The sequence below is a fragment of the Castanea sativa genome, chromosome 6 (assembly GCF_040712315.1).
Source record: "Castanea sativa cultivar Marrone di Chiusa Pesio chromosome 6, ASM4071231v1".
Classification (NCBI taxonomy): Eukaryota; Viridiplantae; Streptophyta; class Magnoliopsida; order Fagales; family Fagaceae; genus Castanea; species Castanea sativa.
The window spans coordinates 33,090,975-33,113,079 of NC_134018.1; the positions used below are offsets into that span (position 1 = coordinate 33,090,975).

The following is a 22,105-nucleotide window of genomic DNA, read 5'->3' on the forward strand; positions in this document are numbered from 1 at the left end:
TCTCTCAAACTCTCATAGTCTCACACTCTCTAAAGGCTAAACCGTTTCTCTAAGTCCAAAGTCTAAACCGTCTCACACTCTCTTCACCGAGTCAGTAAGGTAATTGTTCTCTCTCTGTTTCTTTTTTGTTAGTCTCGTTGGTTTGTTATGGAAATCATGTGTTAAAATCAAATAAACCCATAGATTCATACTATGAAACCGAAACTAAAAAAAACTTAGAAACCCTAACTATTTTACATTTGTTCTTTGTTCTTTTCTTTAATTAATTTTAATGGAAATCAAGTGTTAAAATCAAATAAACCCATAGATTCATACTATGAAACCGAAACTAAAAAAAACTTAGAAACCCTAACTATTTTACATTTGTTCTTTGTTCTTTTCTTTAATTAATTTTAATGGAAATCAAGTGTTAAAATCAAATAAACCCATAGATTCATACTATGAAACCCAAACTAAAAAAAACTTAGAAACCCTAACTATTTTACATTTGTTCTTTGTTCTTTTCTTTAATTAATCTTAATCCTATTTTAATTTATTCAGGATTGAAAGTTGACTCCAACTCTCCAAGTATCATTTTCTGCCCTCAAGTTTGAACCCACACACCCACGGCTTTAAGGTATGGTTTGTTAATTATGTAATGCTTGTAAATTGTAAATTATGTAATGCTTGGTTACTATTCCATTCTCGGGTTTCCTAAATGAATTGTTAACATTAGACATTTTTTTGTTTGGTTTATTTGAGTTCAAAACATGGAGTTTAAATGTTTAATGTTGTGAACTGATAACTTTATTGCAAGTCACCTTTAAAAAGTCAAGACTTTTAAGGTGGACAAAAAATTTGAGATGGAGGGAGTGTATGAGTTTTTTTTTTGAGTAAATTTTGTGCATCTATTATTGCTGAAGTTTTTGGACATTTATTGCTCTTGTTGATTGTGAGACACTACTACTGTTAGACCCACTTACTAAGGAGAGTTTAGACCACACATAATGGTAACTGGTAAGGGTTAGAGCTTAGAATAACTTTTAAGTAATTAATCTAATGCTTTCCATTAGCTTAAATGTTTGGGACAATTTTACTTTCTTATTTTTTATTTTCATTTCTTATTTCCAAGGATTATGAAAGCTCAATATATGATTAGTCTTTTTGGACATTTATTGCTCTTGTTGATTGTGAGACACTACTACTGTTAGACCAACTTACTAAGGAGAGTTTAGACCACACATAATGGTAAGGGTTAGAGCTTAGAATAACTTTTAAGTAATTAATCTAATGCTTTCCATTAGCTTAAATGTTTGGGACAATTTTACTTTCTTATTTCTTATTTTCATTTCTTATTTCCAAGGATTATGAAAGCTCAATATATGATTAGTCTTTTTGGACATTTATTGCTCTTGTTGATTGTGAGACACTACTACTGTTAGACCAACTTACTAAGGAGAGTTTAGACCACACATAATGGTAAGGGTTAGAGCTTAGAATAACTTTTAAGTAATTAATCTAATGCTTTCCATTAGCTTAAATGTTTGGGACAATTTTACTTTCTTATTTTTTATTTTCATTTCTTATTTCCAAGGATTATGAAAGCTCAATATATGATTAGTCTTTTTAAGAATATACTAACATATAAATGGTTCAAGTAATAGCCTAATAGTGATGACATGATGCAAATATGTTTGATTTGAACCCTATTGCCAGTTTGGAGAACAATTGCTGGACAATGTGTTTGGCAAAACTAAGGAAAACTATATCTTTTATATAACACTGTGCAACTATATCAACCTTTTGTCATCTTTCTTTTCAAAAAAATAAAAACCTTTTGTCGTTTTGTTAGAGAGTTGGAAAAGGAAAGTTCTACAAGATAAATGCAAATCTTGGATATGATTCCTGCTTATACCCTAACGACAATCATTCATTAAAATATTAAAACAACTTTTTGGTAGTTTAAACAATTACGTATGCTGGTGATAAACAAATTAAGCACATACATATAGTCCAATAATTACCTTTGTGTTTTTACGTAATAACTTTTTGCTAAAAGTCTATTTGTTTATTTGCTAAAAGATTGTTTATTTGTTTAATTATAACTTAAAATAAAAAGGTTTAAAAAAACTGTACAGAATATATATACAAGCAAACAAATTGAAAAACTAAAAGAAAAGGTGGTTGTTAAAGCAAACACAAATCACCTAGCTAACTGCTAACAAGGTTTGGCCAATACATAATTAATAGTTTATTTGACTTTGGGACGTGCACTTTGAGTTCTTATCTTGCCCATGCCTTGCTCGGCTGTATATACTTTATACCAGCCAATACTCTTTTTTTTCTTTTCAAATTGCAACCCATAACATGTATAGTATATTGCTATATTCTTTGATAAAAATAAGGTACGCTTCATGCCAATTAATGCATGTAAAGGTGCTCACTGCTCAGTTTTACAAGACATAAATGTTTCTTTTGCTCAATGATTTTTAAGGACTGTCTGTGTATGATTCTTCAAACCTTAAATAATTGTGATTATATGAGAAGATTGTTATAATGTGGCTGTTCCTAATTTTGGTTTGTGTGGTTATCATTTATTATTATTAGTTTATTACTATTAAAGTTAGGAATTATACTTGTTACTCTAGTTTGCTTATGTGTATCTTTATTTTTTTAGGTCATGGAAACCTTAGCGAATGAACCCTCTCTCCAAACTCCAGCTACTACAGAAGATGTTGGTGCTATTCCCACCCAAGCTGAAGATTCTGCTGCTACCCAAGCTGAAGCAGTTGCAGCTGCTGAGTTGCCTCCTGTTCCACCATGCCAAGTGAGTATGACAGCTCCTGTTAGTGGTACTTGTAGTGGTAGGAAAAAGTCACTTGCTTGGGATTATTTTGAAAAAGTAAAGATAGGCGAGGGTGATTCTAGTAAAATTAAGGCTGTTTGTAATTTTTGCCAAAAATCGTATAATGCTGATAGTAAGAGTTGTGGTACTAGTAATTTGTTAGCTCATGTGGTAATATGTCCTAAGAACCCTAATAGAGATGATCTAGTTAAAGGGCAGAAAACATTAGCTTTTGAACCCAAAAAGGATGGAGATGATGGATTCAACCTTGTGTCAACAACCTTTTCTGTTGAGGCTTCTAGAAAGGCATTGGCTGAAATGATTATAATTGATGAATTGCCTTTTAGGTATGTTGAGGGATATGGGTTTAAGAAGTATGTAACTACCTTACAACCTAAGCTTCGATTAAAGGATATCCCATCTTGCCAAACTGTGGCTAGAGATGTGATTGGCATTTATAATAGTGAGAGAGATAAGCTAAGGAAATCTTTGAAGGGTTGTAGGATGTGTCTTACTACGGACACATGGACTTCTGTTCAAAATTTAAATTATATGTGTCTCACATGTCACTTCATTGATGATGCTTGGAAATTACATAAGAGAATTTTAAACTTTTGTCTAGTTGAAGACCACAAGGGGGAGACTATAGGTAGAAAAATTGAGATGTCATTGCGTGAGTGGGGTATTGATGGGATATTTACCTTGACAGTAGATAATGCTAGCTCAAATTTAACAACAATTAAATTTTTGCAAAGGGTGACTAAAGATTGGAATGGGACAGTTTTGGGAAATGAGTACATGCACATGAGGTGTTGTGCTCATATCCTAAATCTCATTGTGGGGGAGGGTTTGAAAGAGATTGATGTATCTGTTGCTAAGGTACGTGAAGCTGTGAGGTATGTGAAGTCCTCACCCAATAGAAGTCAAACTTTTAAGAGTTTTATGGAGAGGTTAGGTATGGAGTCCAAGAGTCTTCTTAGTTTAGATGTACCTACTAGGTGGAACTCGACCTATATCATGTTAGAAACTGCTGAAAAGTTTGAGAAAGTGTTCCTTCGAATGGATTTTGAAGATGATGGTTATTCTTCGTACTTTAGGACCAAGGAAGATAGTGGTGGTTTGGGATCTCCGTGTATGGCTGATTTCCAAAATTGTAGGTCATTTGTGACTTTTTTAAGGCTTTTTTATAATGCAATGAAGAAATTCTCTGGTTCTTTGTATGTTACTTCAAATACCTTTTATGATGAGATCTTTGTTATTCAGGAGAGTATTTCCAATTTAGTTAAATCCCAAAACACTCTCTTGAAAAACACAGCCACAAACATGCAAACTAAATTTGAGAAGTATTGGGGGGAAGGGGAGAAAATTAATCCTCTTTTGTATGTGGCTGTGGTTCTTGATCCACGAAAAAAATTGAGGTTTTTGAAGTTTTCTTTTACTGAAATTTATGGGAATTTAGTTGCTGAAGTGATGGTTGATAGGGTGAAAGATCTTTTGTACAAGTTGTATAATTTTTACTCTTCTATTCATTCACCAAATTTGCAAGAACAAAGTGAGAGTGAGAGGTCAGAATTGGAAAGTGATGGTAGTGATCCATATGTGATGGTTCACTCGCGATATGAACGATTTTTGGAAGTTGAACAATCTGTAGGTTGTAGTAATGAGCTTGAGAAGTATTTGGCTGAAAATTGTGATGGGAGAAAGGATGTGAATTTTGAGATATTGGAGTGGTGGAGGGACAATTGTAGTAGGTACCAAGTGTTGTCTAAAGTAGCTAAGGATGTGCTGGCTATGCCAGTTTCCACTGTTGCATCTGAGTCTGCATTCAGCACTGGTGGTCGAATTGTCGATCCATTTCGAAGTTCACTATCTCCTCTCATGGTTCAAAACCTTGTATGTTCACAAAATTGGCTTCAAGCCACAGTTCCAATTTCTCATCGCCGGTCAAAGGATGATGTAGAGGCATTGGAGGAGGAGTTACTTGACTTAGGTAATATGTTTAAATTCTGAAATTTAGTCTATTAATCTTATTGAATGTCTTGTGTATTCAAGCCAAATTTAATTTATTGTGTTTATTTCCTATTCTTTTCTAGTTTTAAATGAACAACCAACAGCAAATGCAACAGCAAATTCCAACTCAAGCAAGAGTTTCACTTCCGGCAAACGACCCTTAATTAGCATTGATGATTAATGGCTGACTTGGTATGATTCTGCCTTTAGCTTGCTACCGTTATAAACTTGGTTTCCTTACAAGCTAGTCGTTTTGTATTTGGTACTAATTTATTGTTTGTTCTGTCTATTGTAGGATGGTAATTTATTTTGTAAAGAAGGCAGCTTTTTGGGAATATTTTGGAAGCTTTTTTGTACACGTCGCTTTTCTAACTTGTAACGATACTCGACAGTCAATGCTTATAGAAAAGAAATCTTAGTTCATAGGTTTTCTCTTCTATTAGTTATAGACTTATAAACTTTAGAGTAGTCATTCAATGCTTTGGAAAAGCTATTTTTTGGAAATACCTATGGTATTTGATTGTTGTAAGTAATTATGGGTTACCAAGCTTTCTGCCTAAGTGGGTTACTGCCCAAAAACTTGCGAATCGCTTCTATGGTAATATTGGAGTTTATTTGTTGCTAAAAATATTATTTGTTATGGTCGACAGGTTTTATAGGCATTGAGCTACTAGCTTACTGCCTTGGTGCTTATATTAATTTTTGTGGTTAATGTGGGAAAGGTTATGTATGTGGATTGATAGACTAGCTTACTGCCTTGGTGCTTATATTAATTTTTGTGGTTAATGTGGGAAAGGTTATGTATGTGGAATGGATTGATAGGTGCTACATGTTTCAGATCACAGGTGATTAAAAAAAAAAAACATTTTGGTGTGTTGTGTTGACTGTTGATCACAGGTGATGAAAAGAATAGACATTTTTTGGGCCTTTTAGATATGTCCTAATTGAAGCCCTATTTTAAAATAAGTTTAATAAAAATAGGCCCAATTCGAAATATATGGCGGATTTCAGTTGCCAAACCAAGTAATTTGGGCTAAGAAGGCCCAAAAAAATGAAATAATTGAAATTTTAATAATGTAATATATTCCGGCCCAATCTGAGGCCCAGACCCGTCAATCCAACAACTCCGACCCGTACAACCGATTATCCGAAACGTCAAATCCGACCCGAATATTCGGTCGAATATGGGTCTAGAATTCAGTAACCCGAACCAGTCGGGTCGAGTTCGGTTTGGGCCCAAAACCGACCCGGCCCGACCCGTGGACAGCCCTACTTCTGACCACACATTTGAGAATAGATTCCGCTGTGAAGAAAAATTATGGCCTACATTTGTTCAGGGCCAAAATAGGAAATTAGTAATAATTTTTAAACAATATAATTAGTAGTTACTGTTTACAAATTATATTTTTTACTAGCATCTCGAGTTTAAAAAACTCGATTTTGGGCCTATAAATTTTTTCCACGTGGCGTCCACCTAAAAATCAAGTTTTAAGACTCGATTTATAAGCCAAAAAAAAAATCACAAACCACTATATTAAACCAATTTTCAGACAAACTCTTTCCTCTTCTCTCACGCTCTCTCCTCTTCTCCAACAAAAACACTCTCTCCTCTTCTCTCACGCTCTGTCTCATCCCCCTCCGGCTCCAATTTCCTCTCCATGGGCTCCGATTCAGAAATCCTCTCCATGGCAATCTAGATTAAGATTTCCTCTCCATAAAAATTTTCAACCTCAGGCTTGCCTTGTCGTCTCAAACAATGCTTGATCTTCCACAAACAACACGGTGGTTTTCTGGGTTTCTGGGTTTCATTTTTTTGGGTTTTAATTTTCTGGTTTCTGGGTTTTCTGGGTTTCATTTTTCTGCGTTTTCTGGGTGTTATTTTTCTGGTTTTCTGGGTTTTTTGGGTTTCATTTTTCTGCGTTTTCTGGTTTTCTGGGTTTCATTTTTCTGCATTTTCTGGGTTTTATTTTCTGGTTTCTAGCTTTTCTGGGTTTAATTTTTTTGCGTTTTCTGGGTTTTATTTTTCTGCATTTTCTGGGTTTTATTTTTCTGGTTTTCTGCGTTTTTTGGGTTTCATTTTTCTGCGTTTTTTTTCTGCATTTTCTGGGTTTCATTTTTCTGGGTTTTAATTTTCTGGTTTCTGGGTTTTTTTTTTTTTTTTTTTTTTTTTTTTTTTTTTTTTCATTTTTCTGGTTTTTTGAGTTTTATTGTTCTGGGTTTTTTTTTATTGGTTGATTGGGTGGGATTGAATATGATTGTGGTAGTCCGGTGGTGATTGGGTTTTATTTTCTCTCTCTTTCTTCTCTGATGAGAAGATGTAAATGGTGGGCTTAAAAAGGTATAAAGGAGTTGTAAAGGGTTGTAAATCGAGTCTTAGAGACTTGAATTTCAGGTGAATGCCACGTGAAAAAAATGTCACATCAGACAGATCAAACCATAAAAATCGATCTTCAAATTCTCGATTTATAGATCCAAAATCGAGTCTTTTAAACTCGAGATGCTAGTAAAAAATATAGTTTGTAATATTGTGTGAAATTTTTTGCTAATTTCCCATTTTGGCCTTTGTTCAACCAATAGAGGATGAAGTCATCGGGCGCCAAAGCTCAAGAAAGCGTTTAAGAAAAGAAACTGAGAAACTGGGTAGGAATATCAGATAGAGACTATTGTGTGGAATTTTCATTCAAGAAATTACTGTAGAATTGAGTTCTTTATTTGACAAGCATTTAGATGGCCTACCTTAACCATTTCCATCATGACCACATTCCTCGATTAAATATGCTACCCCAAAAAAAAGAAAAAAGAAAAAAGAGAGAATCGGCTAACCATGAAAAGAGTAAGTATTCAATTTTCACATACCAATGCTATCGTCAATTCTGAATTAGGATTGTCTAAAACACAACTATCAGAGACCAAAATTCTGAAAAAAAAAAAATTCTCGGTGGCTTGATGTGGTGGCATTAATGTTCTTTCAAAGGTAATATTGTACAGGTATCATGGCTTTTCTAAGTGTAGGCAATTTGTTGGTTATTGCTCTTCTCCTAAGCACTTGGGACACTTGCATTTGAAACCATAATCAGCAAGTAATGCTTGCCTCTCCTCGAATGGAAGGTCCTCATCTACATATGAAATTGTAACCTGAAAATGCTTTAAAATGTTAAATGGTGCTAAATAAAAAATCTACAAATAGGATTAGAAAACCTCTCCACATAAAAGCTCACATGGAGTTTCCATTTTGGGTAATTTTTGATCAGTTGAAGTGAGAACTATAATGGCAAAATTTACGTCAATGAATTACCTCTTCCCCCTTGCAGATGGGTTTGAGTGCAATAATTATTGCTTGGCCATCTTTGTCCTGGAATAGAGAACAAATATGAATGAAAAGGGGAAACCAAGCCTCCTTGCACAATTCAAACTACCATGGGCATTGCTAAATCATGCTTGATGTATTCATATGCCCATCAATATAAGTTTGTACATGAATTCGATTTCTAACCCAGGGTATACTAGAGGAAACACTTTGTTTTACATGTCTTCATCAACAAAACAACTCATGAGATATATGTAATTACTATATACATGCTATAATAATCACATACTCCACATCTATAATTACTGCACACATGCTGTTTGTGTGTGTGTGTATAGTGTGCGTTTGGATACCAGTTATTTTGCTGAAAACTAAAACTGAAAACAATAAAATAAAATAAAATAAAATAAGTAAAAAATTACTGTTCATCCTTGAAAGTACTGTGCATATGCCTGATTGCACTGTTCATGTCCCATGAACAGTGCAAGAGGAGCTGGACTTTAATAGAAAAAAAAGAATCAGCCAGACACAGATGTGGGAAGCGCGTTTTGCACCTATAATGTAAGGAACCTCTCTAAATAAAGTCTTATGGATTCATCTCTAGCCAGTAAAACCTATGGGCAACTGATCCCACCTGCTAAAATCAGTTGCCAGATAATCTAAGGGCATTCACTGTCAGGGTTCAGCAGTTTATGCTCATGCCAGGAGCTGGTTTCTAAATTTTACACATCCCAATGTCCAGCCTACTCTTGTCACATAAGATGTGATGGGATAGCATGATTTAACCAGGTGTTGTCTGTTCAACAGACAGCCCACTGGTAACGGGAAAAACAATATGTGCTGTATTTCAAGATGTTGCTCAATCGACTCTAAAATTTGTTGTTCAAGTATTTACAGCCGACTAGGTCCCAACTAAATTAAAGATGATTTCCATTAATCCAAATTGCCAGAAAACAGTGTAATTCGAATAAATTTATATTTATAAAAAAGTTAAATTAACAGAACATGTTGCTATATTTCTTTGGCCAGTCTTAAATATTCAGGAGAATATATTGTTGTTATTTGTTCCGCATATGGTCCTGTCGTAGACTTATCAAACCACAAATCCTGGTGCTAATCCCAAAAGTTTAACCTAAGTCCATCCTGATAATTAAATTTTCAAGTTCCAAACCTAAATGAAAGCCAGTAATGGAAACAAGCAAACTAGACCCAGAAAAATTCAGGTGGGTTTGCAGATTGCAGAGTGCACTACAATATTGTGTGCTGGATAAAATTCACCAATTCTAGGAGTAAAAACAAGATAGATAGAACTTGGACATCAATAGTCAATAAATCAAATAATTGTTCCCTGAAGTTTAAAGATGTCAATTCATTGCCCTCCACACCACATGACAGCATATTAGCTGGACATTTAAAGACAAAACCAAGTTTCATTCACTGTGCAAATTTTCAACTTCAAGCAGATAATCTCAAAAGCTACAAAAATGTAACTTCTAGCTCACATACCTCTTCTCTTTTAAATGCTTTCGCATTAGGACAACAGGAGTGGTTTATACAACTCTGCAAAGGAAAAAATGCAGTACCTAAAACAAAATTAAATTATGTTAGTCATTATATTAACACCCCCCAATCATCCCCAAACCTTCCCCCACAAAAAAAAAAATACAAATGCAGATAGTTCCAATTTGAAATTACCATAACCTGCTAAAAAGGCAACCACAATCACAACAGACAGGTTGCATGAGAGAGAAACTCTATTGGAAACCACAAGCAACAGAATTTAAGACATATGAGTAGCTTTTGCTCAACTTATTTGATTCAGATACAAAAAATTACTACAGACTGACAACTGACTTATTAGAAGAATCATAAAACTAAAAACTCCGAGCTTATTAAGACTGCAGAAAACCATATCTGACATGTTGCAATGCATTATAGAACTCGATACAGGTTGCATGCAATGCTAGCAGGGATTTCAATTTGACAAAGAATACAGTAAATTGCTTTGCAGTTCTCCCATTTCTGCACATTTTGAACAGGACCCATTGAGACCTACTTTTTCCTAATTGCTGAATGTTGAAGGAAAACGTGTTACCACTCCCATAAAAACCAATGACTGTCAAAAACCAATATTCAAGCCACCAGCTGAACAACATTTAGAAAACAGATCAGTTTTAGTTCAACACCTTTTACAAAAGCATATATCTTGAACAGCTATTAAAGAATACACACCTAAACCACCCCCATAAGAGAGCTCAACATTAAATGGCAAAAAAAAAAAAAAAATACAAGCAAGAGAAAATACTTGCTTAGGCATGTGGACAAAGAATCTGTATTAAAGTTCATCTTACCCTGGCAACAAACTGAATAGTCATCTCCAAGAGCATCAAGAAATGGTCGTGTAACTTTCTCAGCTTCTTGCTGCCATTGGTTTTAAGGTGAATAACATTAAAACTTTCTATTTGTTCAACCCCCACCCCCCAAAAAAAGAAAGATATAAGGCCATAAATTCTAACCTTTTCAGGATATGGAAGATCATCAATGTATAAAAAGTAATCCTCCACTGGGGATGCTACAACCAAATCACTGAAACATACAAGAATTTGATGTAAAAGTTACTTATCAAAAATAAAAAAGAATTTGATGTAAAGTTACACTGGCACGCCACATGGTTCCAATTTAAGCATATATGCTGTAAAAGGAAATAGTGCAATTTTGCTTCAATTAATCATGCCATTGCAATCATCAATTTTATTGCAAATACTCTACATGTTATAAGGGTGGCATTATAAAGAGCAAAAGCGCAACAGAGCATGACTCTTACAGATTATTCAGTTCAAACATGCCAATAATTTGCCCATAGATCTCTAGGGAAAACACTTGGTAGGAGTTAAGGCCTCACACATAAAGGTGGTAGGAACATTAAGCATAATTACAATGAAATAAAAATTTTCAATAGATTCAGCATTTGGAAGGATACATGGTTCACATTCCTTGCTGAAGATAGCTGCCTTGAGAAGCTGCAGTGACTGAAAGTATTCAAAGAGAACAGTTAGGATAGAATAGAGCAGAATAGTGGTGCAATATATATTATCATCATCATTAATTTGGAACACAGCAGGAAGAGCAGAGGCTCCCTATTATTCTCAACGATGCTTGTTGCATTCATGAAATAAAGATTAATATGTTAAGCTTGTGTTGTGAATAGAATTTATCTTTTGGTTCATGTGACAGGCATAAACCATGACGATTTCATTGTATAAGGCTATGCAAGCCACTTTGATCAAAGATACATGCATGACTACAGACAATTTAAGATTATAATTGCTCTATGTAAGTATGTCCCTAAGGGTCAGTACTGCTGATTCCGAACTTTTAACAGATCTGAACAACTCTGGACTCATAAAAAAACATGGAAGAAATAATACTTCCTCTACCAACTCAAATTCAAATGGTCCAAGAGGCTGGGGAAACATGGTAGTCTCAGGTACGACCTAGAAACACAAATATCTTAAGGTGGAAGAGGAAAGGTGTTGAACTAAGGCAATATATATGGTGCAGGGAGCATTAAGATCATCTAAGATTTTATTTTTAAAGAAAAATTAGTTTTGTTTTTAAATTTTGAATTGGTTTTAATGTTGAGGGTTTTAAGGGATTTGATTAGATGTTTTTCATACTAGTATAATCCCTAAAACCTATTTAACTGGTACTCTAGTAATGGTGAAAGGTAGCACAATTTGAATATGATTAGTTGAGAATATGCCTCGTCCTTTGTTCTCTTTTTTTGGAGGTGATATCAAACACCCTTCAGTGGTGATGCCTAGGATTTGTTCTTGATACCAAGTTGATGCAAAAAAATATAGGAAAATAGATATAAAAGAGGAACAAAAGGAGCAACAGAAAAAATCCTAGGCTTCACCACCTAGAATCTGCCTGCAAACCCTAGGCATCACCACCAAAGGGCATTTGGCATCAGCACCAAAAAAAGAGAAAAAAGGAGGAGACATATTCTCAACTCATCATAAAATTATTCTTATTCAAATTGTAATACCATTCGCCATTACAAGAGTGCCACTTAAATCGGTTTTCGGGATTATACAAAAATGAAAATTTTCTAATCAAATCCCTTAAAACCCTCAGCATTACCAAATTCAAAATTTAAAAAAAAAATTATTTTACATTAAAAAAAAATCTTAGATGATATTAATGCCCCTGCATCAATATATATCCTGGATAGGCCAGAGATTTCCTTGAAAAATTTGCAAGATAATTGTCAAAAGACCAGGACCATCGATGAAAGAGGTTCTTAGATGGCAGAGTTGGTTGTTCTGACTTCTAACCCCAAGCTTATATCATGAAAAGCTTTACAATAACAACCAGGCATGGTCAACATATTGGGTTCTTGCATCAAGTTATGCACGGATTGGTGCAGCTAAGGGTACCTTGAAGATCACTTCTCTAAGGAGTACTGATTAAACAGTGAGTGCTGGACTCGGATAGCTTGCAGTGGGTTTCAAGGTGGAGAAAATCGGTTTGCTACTCAATGGTCCAATCTCTGTAAAAGGAAGCCCTTCTCTCATAGCAGAGTGTTAAATCCCCTAATGCCTGTCAATACTTTTTCACCTGTGGAGCCATCAGCATGATATACACCTAAGAAGGGAGACAGTGGGGTAGCTGACTGAGGAACACAGATATTTTGCATTAGTCACGCTCACGCCCATAATTGTAATCATTGGTACATTCATTTTCCTCAAAGAATCCACTTACAAAAGGTTTGGCTTTGGCACCTTAGGAGTAACGTATATAATGTGAGTCGCACCCAAAAACATGACTACCACTCACTGAACAGTTTCATCTTCATTTCACAATCATTTTAGTATAATGAGGAAACCCCGGAACAAGATTTGCATCCATTCCTTTAGTTGCTGCTTATAACTTTTGGGAATTTGACAAAAAAAGGATACAAGAATGCCAAACCTAGAAATTTGGAAAAAAACGATTTATATATAGGGGAAGATTGAAGCCTACATCAGCAAAGATCATCTTTAAAAAATAACAATCTAAGTCAATAGCACAAAGACTAACATTTCTGAGTTACAGAGGACCCCCAGAAAAGAAATAACGTAAAAAAAATAATAATAAAAAACCCATGGAAAAGGCACGAAATTTTCTATCTAGTAGCCAAACTTAAAGTGATATGTCATATGTACTGAAAATAAAATCTCAAAAGTTAGAAATTTTGAGCATGGTGAAGAAAAATGAATGTAATTAGCAAGAGCAATTGCATAAGAGGTAGGCCAAGAAAGGTGGAGACTGAATAAAAAGAAATTAAGAATTCCATGTTTCCCATTTTTTATAATAGGAAATTCCACGTTTCCCAATTTAATTATTAGTTCTTTCTTTTCCTCTTAACAATTTATGAAGAGGCATTGAAACTGATGCAACATCAATTGGAAAAGTGATTCTTAGCTAGAGCATTGATTATGAGCTTTATACATTGTTAGAAAAATGGTTAAATAATTACATTTACCTTTTTCTAGCACCTTAAGGTTTTGGGACAATTGGTAATATTTCATGGTATTAGAGCAAGGGTGGAGTCTAGGCATACATGTGAAAGGGGTGTTAGAATAATAGTTAAATGATTAAATTCACCATTTCTTAATAGCTTAAGCTTTTTGGACTATTAATAATTAATCAGAACTAATGTGTTGAACATGCCAAAAAGGAACAAGAAAAATTTTAAGCTGCCAAAAATAAATTTCAAAAGATAGCTGGAAATTGGAAAACAATCACCCCTTGCCCCTTCTCCCTAGACCGAGGTGAAGGGGGTTCATAATGTAAAAAGAAAATGTCTACTGCCCAAAATAGTTAGAATACTGAGGTACAGATACATAAAGAGCATGGTTAGTTATTGTATTTGGAAGCAACTGAATCACTCAACATGAATTGAGTATGTTTATGTCAACACATGCAACATCTATATGAGAAAGTCTTACTTTGAATGCTAGGTCTTTTAACTGCATCCTGAAAGCAGCTTCATCAGAAGAATCAACATCATCTGGCAATGCAACGCAATCCCACCACCTATATATAGACCCGAGTGAGTGATTCTTCTAACTACTTCAAAATAGTAAAAGTGTCTTCCTATACAGTCTTAACAATACCAAAAAGGTGAAAAGATAAAGATCTACATCAAAGGAAAGAAAAGTTTTTTTTTTTTTTTTTGATAATCAAGGAAAGAAAAGTTTAGAACAATGTGGTGGCCTATTTCACAACCCAGACGTCAGGCTTTGCTATCAACAAATGAAATGTAGTATTCAAAAGAACATAAAAAATATTTCCAAAAACTTTCCAAGATATTAAACCTACCATTACAAGCATGTAAACGATGTTACAGAAGTTAGTTATACAGACAAGAATGATTATAGAAGAGAATTCAAGAAATGTTAACTCGATGAAATTCAAACTTGAGTCAATACAAGTTGGCAAGTCCAAATCCTTAACAACTAATAAGTTCAGGATTTTTCTGTTCAATGGAAGGTCTCTATATACAATCAGATTATATGTGAGTAATTTAAATATAGACCAATAATTCTCTAAGGACTTACTGGCATCCTGAAGCCGGTTAAGTCCATGTGAAGAAAGGTAAAATTGAACTAACATGCATTGGAAGCTGTCGTGACATATTGCACTATAGAAAGTGGAAATTCCTTGGGCCAACATCATGTATCCCCCAAGAAAGAATATGATACCACAATATATTTTTCTTGATAGGTGATTAAGACATGAACTACTCCAATAGTTAAAGTATTGTTCACAAATGCAATGGTATTACAGATTTTCCTTTCAAATTACAATATAGCAAGTCAGCATTGGATCACAACTACCTTTTCTTGTGTCCCATTGATATTGGTTTCCATGCCTCCAAGAGTGAAGATATATCAGAATGGCCTGAAACATCAGGTGTAGCACACTTCTCCGTTTCTTCGAGATGAGTCACTTTCAACTTCCTATACCTTAATATAGTGGAAGAGATAACCTGAAATTCGAATCTGAAGTATTAGGCTCTGATTCTGACCTCCCTCTGTTACTATTACTCTTAGGAACAGTGGCATACATCAAGTAATTGGGGTAACCTCATGCTACGCAGGTATGAAAACCATGAGATATAAGAAATAGGAAGATCAAAAGCAACACTTGCAATAATTACAAACGTACCTTTGCAGCAAGAAGGAAAATATCATTTGTATCTAAAGAACAAGAAGAAAAAACTTTTAGAGAGAGAGAGAGAGAGAGAAAAATTTTATTAGTGGTGGCCATAACCTACAAGTTTAGAACCTTACCATTGGCATGCTGTATAAATTCTAGAAGTGCCTCCCGACATAATGATTTTGAACTCTCCCCAGTGCAAAGTAGGCAATGAGACAATTCCCAATCAGCCTCTGCACATGATTTGCTACAAATATTGGCAACATTATCAATATTGATTAATTCATACTTGATGCCTAAAAAGAATAATTATCAACAGCACATGTTCCAAGGAAACTCAAAAATGAAACTTACTCAGAACAGTTTCATATGGTGAATATTAGGTCTACTCAATTTTATATTATTTTTACATAATTAAAAATCAGGTTTATTTGCAGTTTGGCTTTAAATCAGTAGTTTTCCAGCCAGTTATGGAACAAGAATGTGCCTCCATGTTGTAGACCTCAACAAGCATGAAAGTTGTGCATGTAATAGCATGGCAACTATTACACACCGCCCAAATTGAAATAGATTCTTAAAATAAAATTAAAAAAAAAAAAAAAAAAAAAAGAAGCATGGCAACTATTAGGTAACAGATTTTCCATTTTTCTTTGTTTCTGGTCCTTTTAGGCTATGTCAAAGACTTGATGCCCGTGCTAGAGAAAACACAACCTTGTGTCTTTCTTATATGGCCTTGTTGATAGCATAACAACAATTTTAAGCATTGAGGAATCACCAAAACTAAAAAGTGTTGTTTAAGAAAAAAATTTCATCAAATTCTTAAGAGCCTTTTAAGCATTGATTTTGGATTGCTTACATTTCAGGTAGTTATTGCTACAATGCAACCCCTTTTACAGCCAGTGGTAAAATAAATAACACAGGACAAAACTGGAACAGATGCAACAACACATTTGAATAATAGAAAAATAAGAAATAATCGACAAATCAGCACCTTGCTTGCTTTTAATCAACACCAAGCAAGAAAGCCCAATTTTTACCAACAAAAATAAAAACCAAACCATTGGGAAAATTTCCGTGGAAATTTTATTAATCAAGCAAACTTCTGTTATCTCTATTGGAGTACAACAGCGTGCTTATATTGACTACTATGACTTAACCCAATATTTAATTGACTTAAGAAAGCCCAATTATTGTATCACAATAATAACCTCGACTCTAGAAAATTGAATAAAAAAAATACTAATAACCTAATTAACTAATAAGACCTAAAATAAAATCAAGTGGAACAATAAAAAAATATACAATTAACTTCTTAAACTATATAATATAAATTAAAATAAAATTGGCTTTGCACTTTCTGGTTCAATAAAACATGAATTAGCAAGAAAAGATTTTTCATCATGCAAAGATAGTGTTACCTGCAGTAGTAAGCTTCTCCACAGCCACCGGCACATCGAACAAGCGGAGGCAAGGAGAACTCTTTGGAGTAAGGCAACACCAATTTCCCATTCATTAATGATTCCACAACCTCTCTAGGGAGAGGAAATCTCTCTTTGGAACTGCTAGAAGCACAGTTTCCCAAGTTGTCATGGTTGTTCATAAGGGAATTGTCTTCTCCATCAGAGGAATCAGTTCGGCAGCAATCTTCCGGTATGTGTTTAAAGGTCTCCAGATCAGATTCATGATTCACAGAAAATCCTAAATCTTGCAAATAAAGTCTCCTTCCAATTTGAAGTTCTATGGAGCCAATAAAACGAAAACAGAAGCTACACACTAAACAGTCGATCTACAATGTGAAAAGGAAAATAGGAAATGTGTTAACTTTCAAGGCGAAAAAATTAAAAAAAAAATAAAAAGTAAATGAGAATAAAAAATAAAAAAAAATAAAAAAATAAACCTTGTTTGAACAATGTTGTATTCCCACAAGCATTTGGTCTTTCAAAACAAGCTCTCCTTCCTTAAAGTCCAAGTCAGCATATAAACCTGCAGTTCATCAAATGTGTCAAGATAACCATCGCAATGCAAATCAGAAATAGAAAATCTTCATTAGAACAAAAATGATTAGAATTAGAATCAAGATTTTCAAAGTTTGTTAAAGCTGACCTAAAATATTATTATTGTTGCATACTGTTAACCATTCCATTAACATCACTTATTAAATAATAAAAAACCTATTCCATTTAACATACAACCATAAACAAAAAGGTTACACCCAAAATTCCAAAAAAATGAAAATAAAAATCACTGTGGGCTAAATAAAAAGTAAAAAACCTATTCCATTAACATACAACCGTAAAAAAAAAAAAAGGTTACACCCAAAATTCCAAAAAATAAAAATCGCTGTAACTGCATACATGGAGCTCACTAATTTCAAGTTGTAAGTCCTTTTTGAGAGGAAAACTCAATTAACTTTTGTAATGTTCTACGTTGATCACTGTAAGTGAGAGGGTAATTTATGTTTTGTTATAAACAGGCGATGGCCATTTTTCGTGTTGATTGTACTTATAAGCTTTATAGTGTGTGTGTGTGTGTGTCATTTAACACATTTCAATATTCATAATAATAATAATAATAATAATTCATTAAAAATAAACAGCAGTCTTATCAATTTGACAAAGGCAACATTTCTTATAACAAAGCGATAAGATCAAATTCATTGATAATTCACTTTAACCAATTGGTAATGTACAGCAAGAGGCAAGAGCCTTGTCACTAAGTGGCATTCCTGGTCTCTTTTATGAGGAGAATTGGGGTTTGAATCCTCCTCCCCTACTTGTTGTAACAATTGAATTATATTTATAAAAAAATTGGTAATGGACATTAAACTAATAATCTAGAAGCACGGACACAGGTATGACATAGCAACACGAGCAATTTCTGAAAAATTATAACATGAACCGGTACATTACCCCAAATGAAGTGTGCTTCCTAGTAATAATACAACAATTGCCCAACAACATTGAATTAAATTATAAGATGCACAAGCAAGCAAGCATATGTATTATGGATAGAAGCCGCCACATTACATTGCATAGGCTAACTGTCTAATTGGCAAAATGAATAAAAGGTACCCTTTCCAAGCTCTCCATTTTGTTTCACTTTAATACCACGGCATTGCCTCCTTGATATAACATTATCAAAATACTCCTGAACGAATGAATCACACAGATATATTCATTAACAATATTAATAATAAAACATATGCAGAGTTCGGTGAATTGAAATTTTAAAGATTGTTTATTTATTTTGTTTTCGTCATGAATCAAATTAAGCTCTTATTTGATAAGGAGAGAGAGAGAGAGAGATTGCCTGAAGATGGAGAGGGTGAGGAGGATTCAGAAGAGCAGAGACTTCATTTGCGAACCTAGCGTCGATTGAGCAAACCGTGTCACCCTCTTCCATTCCCAACACTCTTTTTTTTAACAGAGACAACAATAGTTAGTTAAAAATAGCAGAGAAATGAGAAGAGAAGACAGCACGGTGTGTGTTTATTTTGTGCTTGTTAAGTTAGTATTTGTGACGGCGCCTAATATTAATAGCATGGTGTTCACTGGACCATGGGTCGAACTGGAACTGTCCGTGCTCAGCTTTATTTCCCACTTCAGGCACTTCACGCTTATTTATTTATTTATTTATTTGGTTGTGATTGCTACTAATCCATCCTGAAGACAACGAGGGTGGACACCATAAGTTGAAACTTAAAACTGTCTATAAAAAAATATAAAAATAAATAAAAACCTATATGGGGCTAAGTTGGCCCGTTAAACCTATGGACTAGGGGCGTTCGGGTCTCAACAATACTAACATAAGGTGAGCCTCGTCATTCCTTCTTAGTAACGCTACATTGGAAACTCACACAACCATTTTAATGCCTCCCTTGGGGACAAGCCTTCATTGCCCGACTCAACGTTTTCCCCTCTTTTAGGGGGTGTTTGGTAATATTATTCTAATAACGTTGTTTGTATTTTTTGAAAATACGTGTAGGTAAAAAAGTATGTGGAAATATGTATAATGTTGTTTAAAAACTGAAAATTATTACTCAAAAGCACATACCAAATGGCCCCTTAATTGACAGTCAAATAGGCATAAGTTTTATCCCACGGATCATCGGTTTTGCCAACATTAATTAGAGATATACTAAATAGTAAGAAAGTTGAATGAAATATGATAATTTTTTTTTAAGATTTAAATAAATGGTTCAATTAACGAATGTCATATGACATTTGTGGGGAGCAGAATGGTCAAAATACGCTTTTGGGCCTTAGGCCTGGTTTAGAGGTATTAATTTGTCTGAGCAGAGCCTTAAAGTCCACAAGCAAGCTCTTGTTAGAAGGGTTGATGGGGTTGTCCGATGAGAGACATCTCCTCGGCCAAGTCAAGTAAAGGTCGTACGATGCGTCAAGGTGTTTGAAAGGGAATTCTGGAAGGTCTATTGGGTAAAGATATGTTTCACACAGCTATAAAGAGGAAGAACGCATGAGAAATATCATGGAAAATACTGCTACCACTGCATTAAAGACTCTGCACCTACCCTTCTGGCTGGATTAATGGGGAATGACATCTGAACAGTATAAATCAGCCTTACAGCTGTTGTTTAAAGACTTCTAGAGGGCGGTGAATGAGACAAGTATCTAGATCATTGATTTGATCTATACGTGGAAGATAGAGGGAAGAAGGAAGATGGTATAAAGGGAAATGAGAGGCATTCTAGAGTGGGAGAGAAAAAAAAAAAGAAAAGAAACGAAGAAAGCATTGTACACATCATCTTCAATTGTAATTTATTGTTTGGAGAAGGGAAGGCAATACAAGTCATCCTCAGCTTACGTCCGAGAAGAGTTTCTGTTATTTTATCCACAGATTGTATAGATAATGGCAATCTAGTCCACCATATTTGTTGTCCAATATCCATATAACCTAGGTTTCAAGCTCACATTCTACAAATTTGATTGTATAAGCCTTTTTGGGCTTGAACTCATCACGCTGTTGGGTCTGGGTACAAATTGTGCACTTACAACATTCATTAAGGTTAAATTTTATAATATGGTTGATTGTCTTTTTTATAAAAAGTCAAGTTATTTTCAGTTTAAAGGGCATTTGCAATTCTGTTAGTTTTTATTAAGTCCTAATACATATGAGATATGTTTGAAACTTTTTTAAAGAGTGCATAGTGATACATATTAATAAAATACTTGAATAAATTGACGGTCTCTAAAGTTTAGTACAAGTTTGTTTGGGTATTCTATCATTTTCAATAACTTATTTGCTTGGTGTTTACAAAAAGAATATATAGTTTTTGATAACTTTTATATGTTCTTGTTAAAAAGCTAAGATAAAAGGCAAAATTAAGTTTTCAATAAGATATGTGGAGAATTTGGTAATTAACCCTACAATTCCAACGGTAATATTTATTAAAGTGTTTTGGCTTTTGCAAAAGCAACCCTTGGCTGTTTACATGATAATGTTTCACCCTTTGCATTTTAAAGCGCGATTTTTTTAGAAAAACACTATTTGAAACCATTACCAAACGCTCATTTTATATTTTCGGCCTCAAAAAGTGTGTTTTGACTTCTAAAAAGCCGAAACAAATACATACTAGGTCTCAACAAATAAAGTAAACACTTTTAGTCCTTTTGATAATATGGTCAATCTAAGAACAGACACGTCATTACTCTATAAAGACTAAAAGAGTTACCAACAATGTTTTTTCAAAAGTTACCATCACAACAAAAATTCAGGACAATTTTATGACAAGGTTGCCTACAACCTCAAGGTGCTTCTCAATCTGGGCAATTGCACTCGTATCTACTTTCACACACTGCCTCATGTCAACAAACTCCTTTTGCTGATTGATTGCTTAATACTTGTATGCCAACTTCTTAGGCATCAAGGCATTATTCAGTAGTGGTAGATTGCAGTCATTGCAGTCATTTTTCAGTAAGTAGAAGCACTGAAATATAACAAACACTGCTCTAATCAAATTATTAACAAGCTCAACAACCATTTGGATCCTGCAACGAGGATTCCTACTCTTAATAAAAAATTTCAAAAATTCTGTTTCTTCTAATTTTTTACATTTAAATTTTCCAATTCCCTCTAATGTTTAGCTAAATGTAAAACATTAAACATTTAATTAATTTTGCAAGATTTACGTTAATTATTTAAATATCGCATGTCTCACATCAGTGTTCCTAATCTGATTTTAAAATGGGAATGGGAATAGGAATCTATAATAAAAATAAAAATAAAATGAAAATACCTCACATTTTTAATATTTATGTTACTTGATTCACAAGAATTACAACAACTTTTATTTTAATAGATACAATAAAATTTGAAGTGTCCGCTTTTGATTATTCTTTATCATTATGCCAAGTTCATATCTTCTCATCGTCTGCACTTGTTTAAAAGACAACACAATACGCTTCAATCCGTGTATCAACTGACCAAGTCTGAATTTCAACATGTATATCTATTTTCTTTTCCATTTGGATTGAGCTTCTACCATATAATAACATACGCCTAACATCAACACCAAACGAGGCATCAGTCTCTGATTTCAATCTTATAGGAGATTTGGTGCTTGAGAAACATGCCCGTTATTCACCCTCATCCAAAATCCACGAGAAACTGAATAAATTCTTGTGCGTCAGAGTGAATTTCTAATGAAAATGACTATAGGAAATCAAACTAGGGCAAAGGAAAGAGATTTCCCAGCCAACTTGACTCCAGTGACATTCCAATGACAAACTGAAAAC

General features: G+C 34.1%; 2 protein-coding genes across 2 annotated transcripts; one reads left to right on the forward strand and one right to left on the reverse strand.

The window, feature by feature from the left end:
* Positions 1 to 2,659: 2,659 nt before the first annotated feature.
* LOC142637859 (zinc finger BED domain-containing protein RICESLEEPER 2-like) lies at positions 2,660 to 5,015 on the forward strand. Its single transcript, XM_075811812.1, has 2 exons — positions 2,660 to 4,814; positions 4,918 to 5,015. Exons 1-2 carry the CDS (start codon positions 2,660 to 2,662, stop codon positions 5,013 to 5,015), a joined length of 2,253 nt encoding a protein of 750 aa, XP_075667927.1.
* Positions 5,016 to 7,651: 2,636 nt separating this feature from the next.
* LOC142638346 (histone-lysine N-methyltransferase ATXR2) lies at positions 7,652 to 18,891 on the reverse strand. The gene is made up of 15 exons (XM_075812371.1): positions 18,660 to 18,891; positions 18,422 to 18,497; positions 17,248 to 17,333; positions 16,769 to 17,136; positions 15,485 to 15,597; positions 15,360 to 15,391; positions 15,029 to 15,180; positions 14,138 to 14,225; positions 11,122 to 11,170; positions 10,966 to 11,020; positions 10,658 to 10,727; positions 10,493 to 10,562; positions 9,648 to 9,724; positions 8,130 to 8,186; positions 7,652 to 7,969 (listed from the first exon to the last, which is right to left on the reverse strand). Exons 1-15 carry the CDS (start codon positions 18,750 to 18,752, stop codon positions 7,859 to 7,861), a joined length of 1,497 nt encoding a protein of 498 aa, XP_075668486.1. The 5' UTR covers positions 18,753 to 18,891; the 3' UTR covers positions 7,652 to 7,858.
* Positions 18,892 to 22,105: the final 3,214 nt, after the last annotated feature.

Coding starts and splice junctions, on each gene's coding strand:
- LOC142638346 (XM_075812371.1), bottom strand. CDS start 18,752: ATGGAAGAGGGTGACACGGTTTGCTCAATCGACGCTAGGTTCGCAAAT. Junction 17,334..18,421: donor AAATGGAGAGCTTGGAAAGG/GTACCTTTTATT, acceptor GATGAACTGCAG/GTTTATATGCTGACTTGGAC. Junction 11,171..14,137: donor TAAAAGACCTAGCATTCAAA/GTAAGACTTTCT, acceptor GAATACTTTCAG/TCACTGCAGCTTCTCAAGGC.
- LOC142637859 (XM_075811812.1), top strand. CDS start 2,660: ATGGAAACCTTAGCGAATGAACCCTCTCTCCAAACTCCAGCTACTACA. Junction 4,815..4,917: donor GGAGGAGTTACTTGACTTAG/GTAATATGTTTA, acceptor ATTCTTTTCTAG/TTTTAAATGAACAACCAACA.